The sequence below is a fragment of the Lepisma saccharinum genome, chromosome 9 (genome assembly GCF_977018435.1).
Source record: "Lepisma saccharinum chromosome 9, izLepSacc3.1, whole genome shotgun sequence".
Classification (NCBI taxonomy): domain Eukaryota; kingdom Metazoa; phylum Arthropoda; class Insecta; order Zygentoma; family Lepismatidae; genus Lepisma; species Lepisma saccharinum.
The window spans coordinates 29,302,708-29,317,916 of NC_139237.1; the positions used below are offsets into that span (position 1 = coordinate 29,302,708).

The 15,209-nt window shown below is 35.8% G+C and overlaps 1 protein-coding gene across 1 annotated transcript in view; it reads left to right on the plus strand.

The window, feature by feature from the left end:
• LOC145992600 (pickpocket protein 19-like) overlaps window positions 1-15,209 on the plus strand; it is an 829,803-nt gene that overhangs the window by 406,377 nt on the left and 408,217 nt on the right. Inside the window, exon 6 of the mRNA XM_083128954.1 lies at window positions 14,983-15,036. Coding sequence (XP_082985080.1) covers window positions 14,983-15,036 — 54 coding nt within the window. The remainder of the gene's footprint in view (window positions 1-14,982; window positions 15,037-15,209) is intronic.

A 15,209-nucleotide genomic window follows, 5' to 3' on the forward strand; every position in this document is an offset into this window, starting at 1 on the left:
ATACTCGAACATTGTGTTTATTAACACAGCCATTTAGGAAAATAGAACTTTCGTCACTGAAACAGATGTTGTGTAAGAAGCAATCATTGTTAGCAATCTTGTCGTTCATAATTACGCAAAACTCAATTTGTCTATCGAAATCATCATCTGCTAGTTCTTGCTTTATCTGCATTGTGTAAGGACGAATTTTGTGTAATTTTAACACCTTTCTGATAGTTACAGTAACGCGTCCTATAACTTCCAACACTGCTGACCCATCAATGTGAGGTCGTCCCTGGAAATCGTCTGTTAATGACGCTTTGCGATTCACGGAAGTTTTTCACAAGGTCTGAAACATACTTATTGTCAATACTAGGGAGTTCGGAATACTATAGCCTGACAAGTTAAGTCCCGATATGCGCAGATCGCTGCGAAGCACTTCCTATGACGTCATCCTCCCCACCACTCTTCTACTCACTGGTCTGGCGTTGAGAATACCAGTGGTGCGAACTCAGCAAAATTAAGCTAAAACAAATATGACAAACGATTTTCACTGTTTAGCGTGACGATGCATGCAGGCTCCTATTATATCAGTGGTTCATTTTATTTAATCCGGCCTTTGAAAATGCGTGCGGTGCGCCGATCGTAAACTGTAGTATTACGCACGTGCGTTAAGGTTTATAACGAAGAGAAACTACAGGGCGAATGACTTCATTTTCTGAATGCGACATCGAGCATTGGCCTTTTTTTTTTTACCGAGTGGGGTAGTGGTTCGTTTGTTTATCGTTTATCGTACAACAATCACTACGGGAAGGCAATGTTATAACACGCTTGCCTGTGTTATTTTCAAAAGCATTGAAACTTAGAAAGAGATATACTTATGGACGAGCGTGTAGATGAACTGATAATTAGACTTGGTGAAGCCGATTCAGACACGGACACAGATTCATCGGTAGACACAGACTCGGATAAGTGGGAGAGTGAAACTGAAGAAGGAGAACTGGAAAACATTTAGAAGGTGAGCTCAGTTCTATCGTTTATATATATTTTTTTCATTTTTCTATCGTTTTATTTCATACATTTCTTATGCTGGTAAGAAATATCCCTAATATAACTTAATGCATTTAAGGTTTAAAGGGAAAATATCAAAATGTATTTAGAATTTAGCGTAATCAATAGGTAGCCTAGGTTAGGGGATACTAATTCATGCCTTTCACATTCAAATTTCGTTGAAAAATTCTCAGACGATTCCTCTCCCTCCGGTTTACAACACTGCGAACGAACGTCGCCGCAGACAATGGAGTGGGGAAATGTGATATGAGGTGCGCAAACAATGGATTGCAGCGTCTTGTTTTTAAACTTGTCAAGTTATAACTAACTAACTAACTCTCTAGCCTTCTTAAACCCGAAGGTTCATGGCTGCAGCAACACAGGCCTTCCATCTGTCCATATCTTGAGCAAGATCTATATCGTCGATGTTTTCACGAACTGGCGAATGTGTCAACTCCCCTGCATCACGAACCGGCGAATGTGCAAAATATTGATTTTGAGAAAAACGAAGTTGAAAGTAGCCAATTTTGCGTTACTTGCAAATCATTGAAAAAAATATTCGAGCTAAACTATATTTTTAGATTACAATAAATGCTGTGTGAGAAGGTAGTTCACACGAGAAGGAACACCGTAGAAAGAATTTTAATGAACAATAAATGAACCAAGGATTTCATTGATTCTATTCGTCAGTTCGTGAAAACTGCGAATTCTATAGTTCAAGGCTAAAACTTTCAACTTATTTATTGGATATTTATACAGAGTTAAATATTAGGCCAATCCTTAATACACTAATCATAACATACACCATAACAGTTTAATACGTAACAGTGAGAAACAGAGAAATTCACACAACACTAGACGTACCCGCAAATAAATGTCAAGAATAATAAAATTCAGGAAATATAATGTAAGGAACAAAATAGTAATACATTGACCAACACTAGTCTGTTATCAAATACAAAGTTAATAGACGCAAAGTGGTTGTAGTACAATTATTGAGGTAATCTGACATAGAAGTCTCTATAATCAGGATGAAAAATTACTGGTATTACTCCTTGACATAATGACAGTAAGTTCTGGTATTTTTTCACAGGCAGTTTTGGCTTTGAAGTAAAAGCCCTTTTTGATAAATTGTCCTCTTTAGCACTGCGTGGATTAGGAAGTGATATACTTGAGTGTGTGTTTAGGTTATGCGATGTTTTTATAAATATATTGGGACAACCCTTGCGCACTTGAATTTGCATGACTTTTGTCCAGTCCACGGGTTGACCCTCATTTGTTGTTCTAACTTTTAGGATACGCAGGTACTGCGAATATTGTTTCCAATCTAAGACGTCTTTAGTATGCAACTCATGAACAGCATATGGTTGTTTCTTTCTTGCCATCCTGATTACCGGGATGAATTGGGCAGGGATGAAGATATCTTCACTCCGTCGAAGTGCGTTTTCAATTGTACTGTGAATAGCATCACCTTCACTTTGTCCGTGACTCGTTTGGAAGAAGAAAACATGTATGGTGTTGATGTTGTGTGCTTCATTGTTTAAAAAATAAACGAACATAGAAGGCAGGATACTGTTTTTGTTCTCAGATGCACAGCCATCGTCGAAGAACGCTACCTGTTTTACACCTTGTTCATCTTTCATCAGCAGAAACTTCCTTAAGTTTGTTGCAACTTCATTCGGACCTCTTTTCGCTAATCCTTCGTGCCAAACGTAGCAATGACCGCTTTTACTAGCTAATTCATAAATTGTAAAATTGTAGGCTGATAATTTTCTTTTGTAATGCAGTTGAGTTCATTTGCTCTGTGGTAGATTTATGACTTGCTCCATGTCAAAGCAAGCAGCCACGAACTTTTGTGGATTTTGTACAGCTGTATTTTTCATCGCACCTTTAATTTCCCTCACCTTCTGTTTTTCCTGGGCACCAAATACAAAAGGTAAGGCTCAGAAATTATCAACAGAACTGTATAATTTAAATATAATGCTTTAATGACTTCAAACTATTACATGACATAGCGTGACTAAACAATAAATTACCTTAATTAAATATTACAAATTATCCATTGAACGTACAAAAATATAAAAGAACGAAACATTGAGTCATGAAGAGACGGTTTTATTTGCTTGCATGGTATTGTAGGCGACTGTTCTGTACCGAGTCTGAAACAGATTTTGAATTTCAAGCTTTGGGGTGAGAGGGATGCCTTATTTGTCACTTGGGTGCAATTGTGAAATGGAAAATAAAGTTTTACAATGTTATAACTTTATTAGTATACTGTATTTGTAAGTTAAGTGTATAACATGACAAGCAGCTAGCGACAGCTATAGAGGTATTCCAGTATTATATGTGTGACATTTTACACACAAAATACAAGGTTCTAGACATGAGATTGGATTACAATATTCATAATGAACTGAATTCATAGAATAATGAAGTACTTTGTGGTGTCTGCTAACAATTTTTTTTAAAAAATTGAGTGTGGTGACATAACCTGAATTCATCATTAACGAAAATGTGTGATGCTTTAAAAATCTCAAATTCGTTTATTTTGTTATTTTTCACATTCGTACTTACCTGTGGGGGTTATTCCTGAGTAAACAAAAAATGATCCATCAGAAAATTTGATTTGCTTAGCACTAAAATGTAGTAGTAGGTGTGCGTTTATGTTTTTTCTTGTGTAGAGGTTGTTAAATGTTTGGGTGTATTGTGCAGTAGTTGTGCTGTGTAGTGTGTTTGAGTTTGTCTTGTGTAGTAGTTGTGGTGTCTAATGTGTTTGTGTTTATCTTATGTAGTAGTTGTGATGTGCTTGTATGTGGGTTTGTCTTGTGTAATAGCTGTGCTGTCTAGTGTGGTTGTGTTTATCTTGAGTAATAGTTATGCTGTCTAATGTGTTTCTATTTGTCTTGTGTAGTATCGGTGGTGTGTATGCATGTGTCTTGTGTTGTAGTTGTGCTGTCTAGTATGTTTGTGTAGTAGTTGTGCTGTCTAGTATGTTTGTGTAGTAGTTGTGCTGTCTAGTATGTTTGTTTTGGGTAGTAGTTGTGCTGTAGGTAAAATATTCCGGAGGTAAAATAGTCCCCCGTTCGGATCTCCGGGTGGGGACTACTTTGGGAGGTCCCTGGACTAAGGATAAGATCTACGTTAGGAATAAGGATATTAAATTAGGCACCTGGAATGTTCTGAGCCTTTACCGGCCTGGGGCATTTCAGTGTACAGTTAATGAGATAGTCAAGTATAAATTAGATGTAGTAGCTGTCCAGGAATTAGGTGGCCAGGAGAAGGGAATTGTAAAACTAAAAATTATACTTTTTTCTATGGTGGTACTGAAAATCATAATTTTGGAACAGGCTTTTTCATAAATAATAGAGTTATCTCAGCTCTTAAAACAGTAGAATTTATTAATGATAGGATATCATATGCAGTTTTACAGGGTAGGTGGTGTAAAATTATTTTAATAAACATACATGCACCAACGGAAGATAAAGATGATAATACTAAAGATGATTTTTATACAGAGTTAGAACAAGTCTTTGATAAATTTTCTCAGTACGATATGAAAATTCTGTTAGGTGATTGTAATGCACAGATTGGCAAAGAAGAGACATTTAAACCCACCATTGGTAAAGAAAGTCTTCATGAATTAAGTAATGATAATGGTATAAGATTGATTACTTTTGCAACCTCAAAGAATTTAATTGTGAAAAGTACCACTTTTAAACATAAAGATATCCATAAATATACCTGGTCTTCTCCAGATGGTAAAACTCATAATCAGATAGATCATATTCTCATTGGTAAGAGAAGGCATACTAGTATAATTGACATTCGTACACATAGAGGTGCTGACTGTGCCAGTGACCATTATTTAGTAATTGCTAAATTAAGAGAAAGACTCTCAGTGATAAATCATAAGCAACAAAATCTAAAAGTTATAAAATTTGATACAGGAAAGTTTACTGATGAAAGAATTAAGAAAGATTACCAAATTAAACTGTCAAATAGATTTCATGTTTTGCAGGATTTAAATGATGATGAAAATATAAATGAAACAGACGTAAATAAGAATTGGGAGCACATACGTAATGCAATTGAATCAGCAGCTAAAGAAAGTATAGGATACAATAAACCGAGAAAAAGTAAGCCATGGTTTGATAATGAATGTCATAATCTAATAGAAATAAGAAATCAGGCTAGACTTAGGTGGTTAAATAACTCTGATTATACAAATCTAAACAATTATAATAGAATAAAGCGAGAAGTTAACCGCACGTTTAGAAGTAAAAAAAAGAGATTTCTTGAAAAGCAAAATTAACGAAATTGAAACAAACAGCAAAAATAAAAATATCCGAGATTTATATAAAGGTGTAAATGAGTTTAGAAAGGGGTGGCAACCTAAAGTAAACTTGATAAAAGATAAAGACGGTGATTTTCTAGCTGACCCAAGCGATATTCTAAATAGATGGAAGAACTACTTTAATGACCTTTTAAATGTTCATGTAGGAGATAAATCAGAAGTAAATGAAGTGCACACAGCAGAATCTTTAGTTCCAGAACCTAACTTGACTGAAGTTAAAGATGCTATTAAAAGGCTAAAGAATAACAAAGCACCTGGCATTGATTTAATACCAGCTGAGTTAATTAAATATGGTGGAAATTCATTAATATGTCAAATTCATAAATTAATTTGTTTAATATGGAATAAAGAAGAAATCCCTCAACAGTGGAAAGAATCCATAATTGTTCCTGTGTTTAAAAAAGGTGATAAAATGAACTGCAATAATTACCGTGGAATTTCTCTACTCTCAACAACATATAAAATATTATCTAACATTCTTTTAACAAGACTAACCCCATATGCTAATGAAATTACAGGTGATTATCAATGTGGATTTAAACGCAACAGATCAACTACAGATCAAATTTTTCACATCAGACAGACACTTGAAAAAAAGTGGGAATATAATCAAAATGTCCATCAGCTATTCATTGATTTCAAAAAAGCATATGATTCGGTCAAAAGAGATAAATTATATAATATATTAGTAGAGTTTGGAATACCTAAGAAGCTTGTTAGTATGATGAAAATATGCACCAGTGAAACAGAAAGTAAAATTCGTGTGGGTATTAATATGTCTGACAAATTTACAATTCATGATGGGTTAAAACAAGGAGATGCATTATCTCCATTGCTCTTTAATTTTGCCTTAGAATATGCTGTTAGGAAGGTAAACGAAACTAAAGAAGGACTAAAATTAAATGGTGTGACTCAGTTGTTAGCATATGCAGATGATGTAGACTTACTGGGGGATGATGTGAATACAATTAAGAATAATGCTGAAATATTTTTCAAAACTGCTAAAGAGATAGGTTTGGAAGTTAATAAAGAGAAAACTAAATATATGCTTACAGGCCGAAAACAAGTGTTAGGTAATAATCAAAATTTAATTATTGATAACAACTCGTTTGAACCAGTTTCCAAATTCAAATACTTAGGAGTAATATTAACAAATGAAAATTATATTAAAGAGGAAATAAAAAGTAGGCTTAATTCAGGAAATGCATGTTACTTCTCTCTTCATAAACTTTTGTCTTCTCGTTTAATATCTAAGAAACTAAAAGTTAAAATATACAAAACCGTAATTTTGCCTGTAATATTATATGGGTGTGAAACTTGGTCCCTTACATTGAAAGAGGAACATAAATTGAGAGTATTTGAAAATAGGATCCTTAGGAAAATATTTGGACCTAAAAGGGATGAGGAGACAGGTGAGTGGAGAAGGTTACATAATTTAGAACTACATAATTTGTATTCATGTCCAGACATTATTAGAATAATTAAATCAAGAAGACTTAGGTGGGCAGGCCATGTGGCACGAATGGGAGAGGAAAGAGGAGTTTACAGGATTCTTGTTGGGAAACCTGATGGTAAGAGACCTGTAGGAAGGCCAAGACGAAGATGGAGGGACAACGTCGAGATGGACCTAAGGGAAATCGGTAGGGATGGAAAAGAGTATATAGATCTTGCTCAAGATAGGGACAGATGGAAGGCCTGTGTTGCTGCAGCCATGAACCTTTTGGTTTAAGAAGGCTAGAGAGTTAGTTAGTTAGTTAGTGCCTGTTATATTTTTCAATCAAGTCAGAATAATTAGATAAACAATTAGCTGATTTCAATGAGTTGTACGTCTCACACATACAACAAGGATCTTTTTTGGTGAAACGACATTTTAACTTCATACATTTAAAAACTGATCTGTATAAGGAGTAGCATGCCGAGCTGTTTGGAAATTATTTTTTGAATAGTTCATACATCTTTGCAATACTTAAGTTGGACGACAAGTATTGTTGGCTAGAACTTCTGCGGCAAAAATGAGATTCCGTCCTAGGGAACATATTTATGTGCTTTTTAATATCTGTACGCATTTTTCGTCTCTTTCTTTTAACGTTGTCTGACGTTCACCTCTCTTTTCTTCTTCTACCATGCACTGGTTCTTTAACATCATTAGCATTGTCCTTACTTGTCTCTCAGAAATTGCAATTATGTTAAGACACATTTTACGATATACTCTTTGTCTTACGTTATGGTCATCTGGTAAAAAATAATGAAGCGTTCTTTCTTTCCTCTTTTTGTATTCTGACTTCGTTGACCTTACAGGAGCATTGGAAGCGATGCATTTACTCAATCATTCTATTTGTCGAGAAACATTTCCTAAATTATAATACGCATTATTAAGTTTCATTCTTGTGTTGTCATCAAAATCGTAGCGCTTCAATCCTCTTGTTTGGCATGTCCGTGACTCACAACGTGGACGAAGGAATCTGCGAGAAGGAATAACTTGATGACTCTTTTCACTTACATACTCATAACCCAAATAACGACAGGCTTTTACATTTTCCTTACTTTTTCCTTTTCGGACACCCTTCGATTTACTGGAGTAACATCCTCCTTTTCAGAACCATCTACTTTAAAATCTGTGTGGCTTGATCCCGGAGGGTTGTTTTTCTCTTGTCTAACACTAACACGTCTCTTGTGCTCGGCGCAATACAATAGGAAGTGATTGTAACAAACCAAATCCTGACACGTTACGCATGCAGCAAATATTTCTTCTTCACAATGCAAGGAACTACATACTGCGTGAACGTTCCTCGGTGAAGAATGTACGGACGATTCATTATCACTGGAAGATATAACAAAATCAGGATCCTTGTCCTCATCATCCGCTAACGTTTCTGAAGAACTGTCAACGTCACGAACTACTGCACTCGAGTCATTGATCACACCACCTGAGCTCTTCTTTGGCACTGACAGAGGAAGTTCATCACCTGTATAACCATTTTCAGAATCTTCTTCCATCCCGATCACAACACCTTCATAATAAATTTTCTCAGGATCCCACCACATTTTCACTTTCGCTCCATATTGCAACTTCTTCATTCCATGGGGGAGTGTAAGTTCTTGGTTTCTGATGATGTTAATACTGCCATCAGTCCACTTCACAAGCACGTCCTTATTCATATCTTCTGAATAATTACACAACGAGCCACACCACTAGAAGGCTGGCTATTTTTCAAAATAATATGGCATCTCTTTTATAAACCATTCTAAATAATTTAGTTGCGAGAAGTAAACCAGATGATTGCCAATTTCATTGAAAGTCTCAAAATATAGACTGTACATTTTTTCCAATAGAAACACAAACAACTGTGCCTTACATGTTTTCTGATATCTTACAAATGGGTTATATTTCTTATGAAAAAAATGAAATCTAAAACGTTTTATTACTGCGGCATCCGATAGGCAAAATGTAGTCGAACTGACACATCCTGAATGGATTGTAAAATGATATCATGTTTTTTTCTACACGAAGCGGCGAATTTCATATTCGTCGGTTCGTGAAATTATCACAATACTAGTTTTCATATTCGTCAAAATGTTCTCCATCTTTATCTCTTAGGCAATATTTAATAGAAACTTGAAACTTTGTGAGAGCAAAGTACAAGTTGTTCCAACATATACAGCGTCACAATCTCAAAATGTCAAATTTTGCACATTCGCCAGTTCGTGATGCAGGCGAGTTGACATATTCGCCAGTTCGTGAAAACATCAACGATATACTCTTTTCCATCCCTACCGATTTCCTTTAGGTCCATCTCAACGTTGTCCCTCCATCTTCGTCTTGGCCTTCCTACAGGTCTCTTACCATTAGGTTTCCCAACAAGAATCCTGTAAACTCCTCTTTCCTCTCCCATTCGTGCCACATGGCCTGCCCACCTAAGTCTTCTTGATTTAATTATTCTAATAATATCTGGACATGAATACAAATTATGTAGTTCTAAATTATGTAACCTTCTCCACTCACCTGTCTCCTCATCCCTTTTAGGTCCAAATATTTTTCTAAGGACCTGATTTTCAAATACTCTAAATTTATGTTTCTCTTTCAATGTAAGGGACCAAGTTTCACAATATTACAGGCAAAATTACTGTTTTGTATATTTTAACTTTTAGTTTCTTAGATATTAAACGAGAAGACAAAAGTTTATGAAGAGATGAAGCAACATGCATTTCCTGATTTAAGCCTACTTTTTATTTCCTCTTTAAATTAATTTTCATTTGTTAATATTACTTTTAAGTATTTAGAATTTGGAAACTGGTTCAAACGAGTTGTTATCAATAATTAGATTTTGATTATTACCTAACACTTGTTTTCGGCATGTGAGCATATATTTAGTTTTCTCTTTGTAAACTTGCAAACATTTCTCTTTAGCAGTTTTCAAAAATATTTTAACATTATTTTTAATTATATTCACATCATCCCCCATTAAGTATGCATCATCTGCATATGCTAACAACTGAGTCATACCATTTAATTTTAGTCCTTCTTTAGTTTCTTTTACCTTTCTAACAGCATATTCCAAGGCAAAATTAAAGAGCAATGGAGATAATGCATCTCCTTGTTTTAACCCATCATGAATTGTAAATTTGTCAGACACATTACTACCCACACGAATTTTACTTTCTGTTTCACTGGTGCAGTCTTGTATCATACTAACAACCGTCTTAGGTATTCCAAACTCTACTAATATATTATATAATTTATCTCTTTTGACCAAATCATATGCTTTTTTGAAATCAATGAATAGCTCATGGACATTTTGATTATATTCCCACTTTTTTTCAAGTGTCTGTCTGATGTGAAAAATTTGATCTGTAGTTGATCTGTTACGTTGAAATCCAAATTGATAATCACCTATAATTTCATTAGTATATGGGGTTAGTCTTGTTAAAAGAATGTTAGACAATATTTTGTATGTTGTAAAGAGTAGAGAAATTCCACGGAGTTCGGAATACATTTTTTCAAATCGTCTTGCAGTGACACTGAATTTCTGCCACATTTACCGAAAATAAAGATAATTTCCACTTTGCGCCAGAACGCTCCCATCGGGCCCCATTCATTTTTATCGTTGTTGCATACACTTTAACCACCAGTACACACACACAAGCAGAACCACGGTAACTGAAAAATACAGGAAACACGTTAGTAGAACACAGTGTGTACGATACTACAATTCTTCTAGGTCCAGTATTTGAAAGTCACTTCTAATTTTTGCTGTCCGGTTTGTTTGCTTAAGAGAACACAAGCAGAGCGGTCCTGTTGAATCTTTATCGCGGTAGTAACACTGATAACTTGGTCTGGCTCGATACTCCGTCTGCATTCTCCTTCAAACACGTGAATGGGACTCATTTTGAACATATTCAGCAATTAGTAGTTAAGCTCAATTTTACTTTTAGTGGTGTATGTGTTGTAACATCTTGTAAACCCCCCGACCTATTTGCTTTCAATTGACATTGTACATGTAACTAAGTGCCTCCTTCACCATTTGACTTGAGTTGATATTTTGTCATGTCGGTAGCAATTTCAGGGTGTGATGATATGCGCTTTTGTGTACGGACGTTTGCCATCTCTTGGGGAGGGGGTGAACGTATTTGTAGATACTGCTAGGATATCTCCGAATCATGCTACAGTGTAGGAACATTTTCCCTGCTCGCACTGTTGTCTAGGATTACTACTGTAGGAGTTTGGGTCCTGTCCAATGCTGGTCATGTTCCACATTTGATTTCACGCAATTGTCAATTGGATCTAAGTAGAAACCCCGTATTTGCTGCATTATTGTTGTTATGATAAAACCTTCCAAACGAGATATTTCTACCCCCTTGCTACTTAAAAAAAAAAATGAGTTGACTCCAGTCTACTCCCTTGTGGGGGCCCGGGTAAGGAGTGGTTGGCCTCAAAACGTTTCCCCCTGAAGATCATGGAATACGTTCTTTGACATTTCTTCCTGTTTACAGCCGTTCTCACAATACCCAGGGTGGGGTCAAACTCGTACACCAGAAGAGCTTTCAAACTAGTAACACCGAAGACGTGACCAAATATATATTGCTAAATTCGAAACTTAATGTACCTCTAACATGCGTACAAGTTTATTTTTAAAATCTTAAAATATGCAAAAATAACAAAACCATGCTAGAAAAATTAAGTTCAAAGCAGCTTGCTTTGCCTTGGCTCTGTAAGTTGTTCCTTTGCAGAATGGTTTCCTCCTTTTATCCACAAGGTTGCATACAATTCACCAGGACAACTTTCGTGGCTAGACCATTAAAGAATAAGATTGATTTTTCAATTGTGGTTATAACATGGTTCGGAAATGTTGTAGCCAACTATATGCATTCAATTACATTTTCTCTTTTAGAGGATAAAGTCTTGCCTGTCAGGGATAGGAACAATTTTCTTTTGCCGAGAATAAAATGTTATATGGGGGAAATTCCAGGCACCCTACGTTAATTAGCGCACTGGCTAGAAATGAAGGTACAATGCTTATGTTTGATGTGAATACTTTAGCACGAGTTACTCGAAGGTATATACGTAGTTTCATGTTATTGTAGGAAATATTGTGGCAATTCAGATGCAAATCAGGAATTTTCGGAGTCTGGCATATATTTTGTGTGCATCTATGAGTAGTGTCGAAGTATAAAGGAGTTGGTAACAACACTATAAAAATAATGTTTTAGTTATATATATTTTGCAATTTTTATTAATGTTAAAGGTTTGTTTTAATTTATAAAATGACTGTACATTTCTCACATTAACCCTCGGATGCATGTGTGGGTTCATTTTGACCCGAGTGTCTATTTATTTCCTGGTATTATAATAAAATCTAAATAAAAAAATCTGATTTTCTGTGACATCTTAGCATGCTACTTCAGCTGTAGTAACATGTATAAATGAATTCCTTACAATTTATTTTAAATTATGTTTTTAAATTTTTAACAATACCCCTCCTTTCCATGTGTTGGGTCATTTTGACCCCAGCCTGAAAGCAGCAGGAAAGCATTCATTAAGGGAAATTGATATTACATATTATGTTCAATTATAACCAAACTAAACGCAATCATCTCAAGGTCAACCACCCACCCTGCCATGACTCAATGCAAAGTGCGCATGCGCAGATGTATTTGGCGCGGATCGATGAGAAACAAGCCACCAATTATTACGTAACGAGGCGGCGTGTGAGTCGGTCGGTATTTCTACAGTTCGTCGTTTAGATTGCATACGAGAACCAGCAGGTCTGCGCGGTCTGTGATCTTGACGTCTCCAAGAAAAGCTTCGACTTGTTAATTTCCTCAAACATTTTGTAGGAAATTGTACAGTGCACGAATTTAGAGGGAAGAAGAGTCGCAGTGAAATCTGGTAAAAATTGGACTGATCTAACATTGGAAGAGCTTCAAGCTTTCATTGTCATCCTCCTTATCGCGGGGACTGAGAGAAGTTGGGATTTTCCTGTTCGTGAGCTATTCTCAACAAATCCTCCAACCCGAAGTACAAAACAACCTTTGGAGTAAATCGTTTCGAAGACATCAGAAGACTGCTCCGATTTCATGACAAACGTTCTAGCGCTGCACGTCTGGAGACTGATCACGTGGCTGCATTTCGATATATATGGACACTTTTTATCGAAAACTGTCGTATAATCATAGAACCTGGCGCCTTTCTTACGATCAATGACCAGCTAGCCTTTCCGTGGGAGATGCAAGTTTGTGCAATACATGCCAAGTAAGCCGGCCAAATAAGGCACCAAGATCTTCTCGTTGTGCGATGCTTATAACATTTACGCCAAAGACGGTTTAATGTACTTGAGACGACAGCCAGGAGAGCCAGTTCAAAAGAACATCGCCAGCAAAGTCATGAAGAAATTGTGCTACACACTGCGGAACTCTGGAAGAAATATCACAAATGACCAATTTTTGACAAGTCATCACATGGCTAACGATCTCCTGTTACAAAATATAACTATTGTTGGAACATTAAAGAAAAACAAACGTGAAATCCCACCTGCACTTACCAATATCAAGACAAGACAGCCTTGCACATCACAATTCGCCTTCCATGAAAATGAGACCCTGGTAAGCTACGTGCTGAAGAAAGACAAAAATGTCATTCTACTCAGCACCATGCATCATGACATACACATTGGTGATGATGATTCTAAGAAGAAGCCAGAAATCATAAAGTTTTACAACCAAACAAAGAGTGGAGTGGACGCCATGGACAAACTGGTTCAAACATACACCTGCAGAAGACAGACAGGTCGATGTCTAATGGCCCTCTTCTATAATGTAATAAATGTAGGCGTTCTCAGTGCATACACATGCTACTTGTCACAGCATTCTGATTACCATTCAGGCGTCAGTCACAGACGCCGTATGTTTCTTATCGAATTGGCGAATGCGTTGATTCTTCCTAACATGCAGGGGAGGTGCCAAAGCTTGAACCTGAAGAAACCAGTAACAGAGGCAATGAAACTTTGCGGCGTAGTAAGCCACACACAGAGACTGGAGGATAGATCTTCAAAGAAAACAGTAAGTTGCCAGGTTAGCACAAGACAAGAGGACAGGGAGACGACGGAACGTGTCAGAAGATGTAGGAAACCTGTGTGCAAGATCCACATCAGTGTGATTGTGGAGTGCTCAGAATGCGAGTGAGGTGTATTTAATTGCCCTGAGAGGCCGTCACATTCTTCTTTTTATTTATTTTTATAATATTTTTTTATTTATCTTTTTAAAATTTATTTGTTCTAGAAAAAAAAATATTTCGTGCTGTTTGTGTTATCTCTAAAATACTGTTTGTCAGGTCAACTGAAGTTCTTATAATTGCGAGCGAAGTGTAATATGTAGAACAGTGAATTGTCAATACATCGTTATTTTTTGGAGGGGTTAAATAATAATAATAATAAAAGGGTAATTGTTTCCTATGTTACATTCAGATAAATTATTGATCAATAAACCATTTTAGCTGAACTATTTACTCAGTCGTACTTATTTCAACGCATAATTGCATTGGGGTCAAATTGATCCCACATATGTAAAGTTGTAAAACGAAAAGTGACATGAATCCGAGGGTTAACACAAAACCACTCAAATTCGATACTTCATAGGCCATTAAACATTTTTTAATATAATGCAATTCCAAGAAAAGGGATGTAGTAATATTTAAGTATTGTTGTGGATTATGTACTCCTCGAACCACTTTAGATATTGCCTAGAAGGAAGGAATGCTATTAAATGTATTAAATGTATTGTTATTTTCGATTAATTATATTTTATTTATATTCCTACTTGGAAGATTTTATCATGTGATACTCCTTACTCCTCTTATTTCGTCGTCCTATTATCGTGCAAAGTATCCACCTAAAGACTCTTCCATATAACATTTTAAGTTCTGAGGAATTTGCATACACTATGATAAATGGCAATTACAAAATACGGATCACATCACCACTATTGCCTTTATTCAGAATGATTAGAAATGATTCTATTAATATCACAAGATTTTAGTTTCGCTTCATTAATGCTGATTGGACACTTGCTTCATAATTATATATCATTCTGTTTTGTTCTTTCAGATGATTTCCCAGATTGTAATTTCACGGGTTTAAAATGTTTGACTGGATATTCAAGTAAGTTGGTTTTTCATAAATAGCACGTACTAGTGAAAATATTTGGTAAAGAAAGCTTGCTTTGTAATTCTAACATACGTCTGTTGTAGGTCTTATGTAGTACATACCACAAAAATATTTTCATAGCTCTAACAGGAAGAAAATATAAGTACAGGGTTTGCAATTTAAGTTAA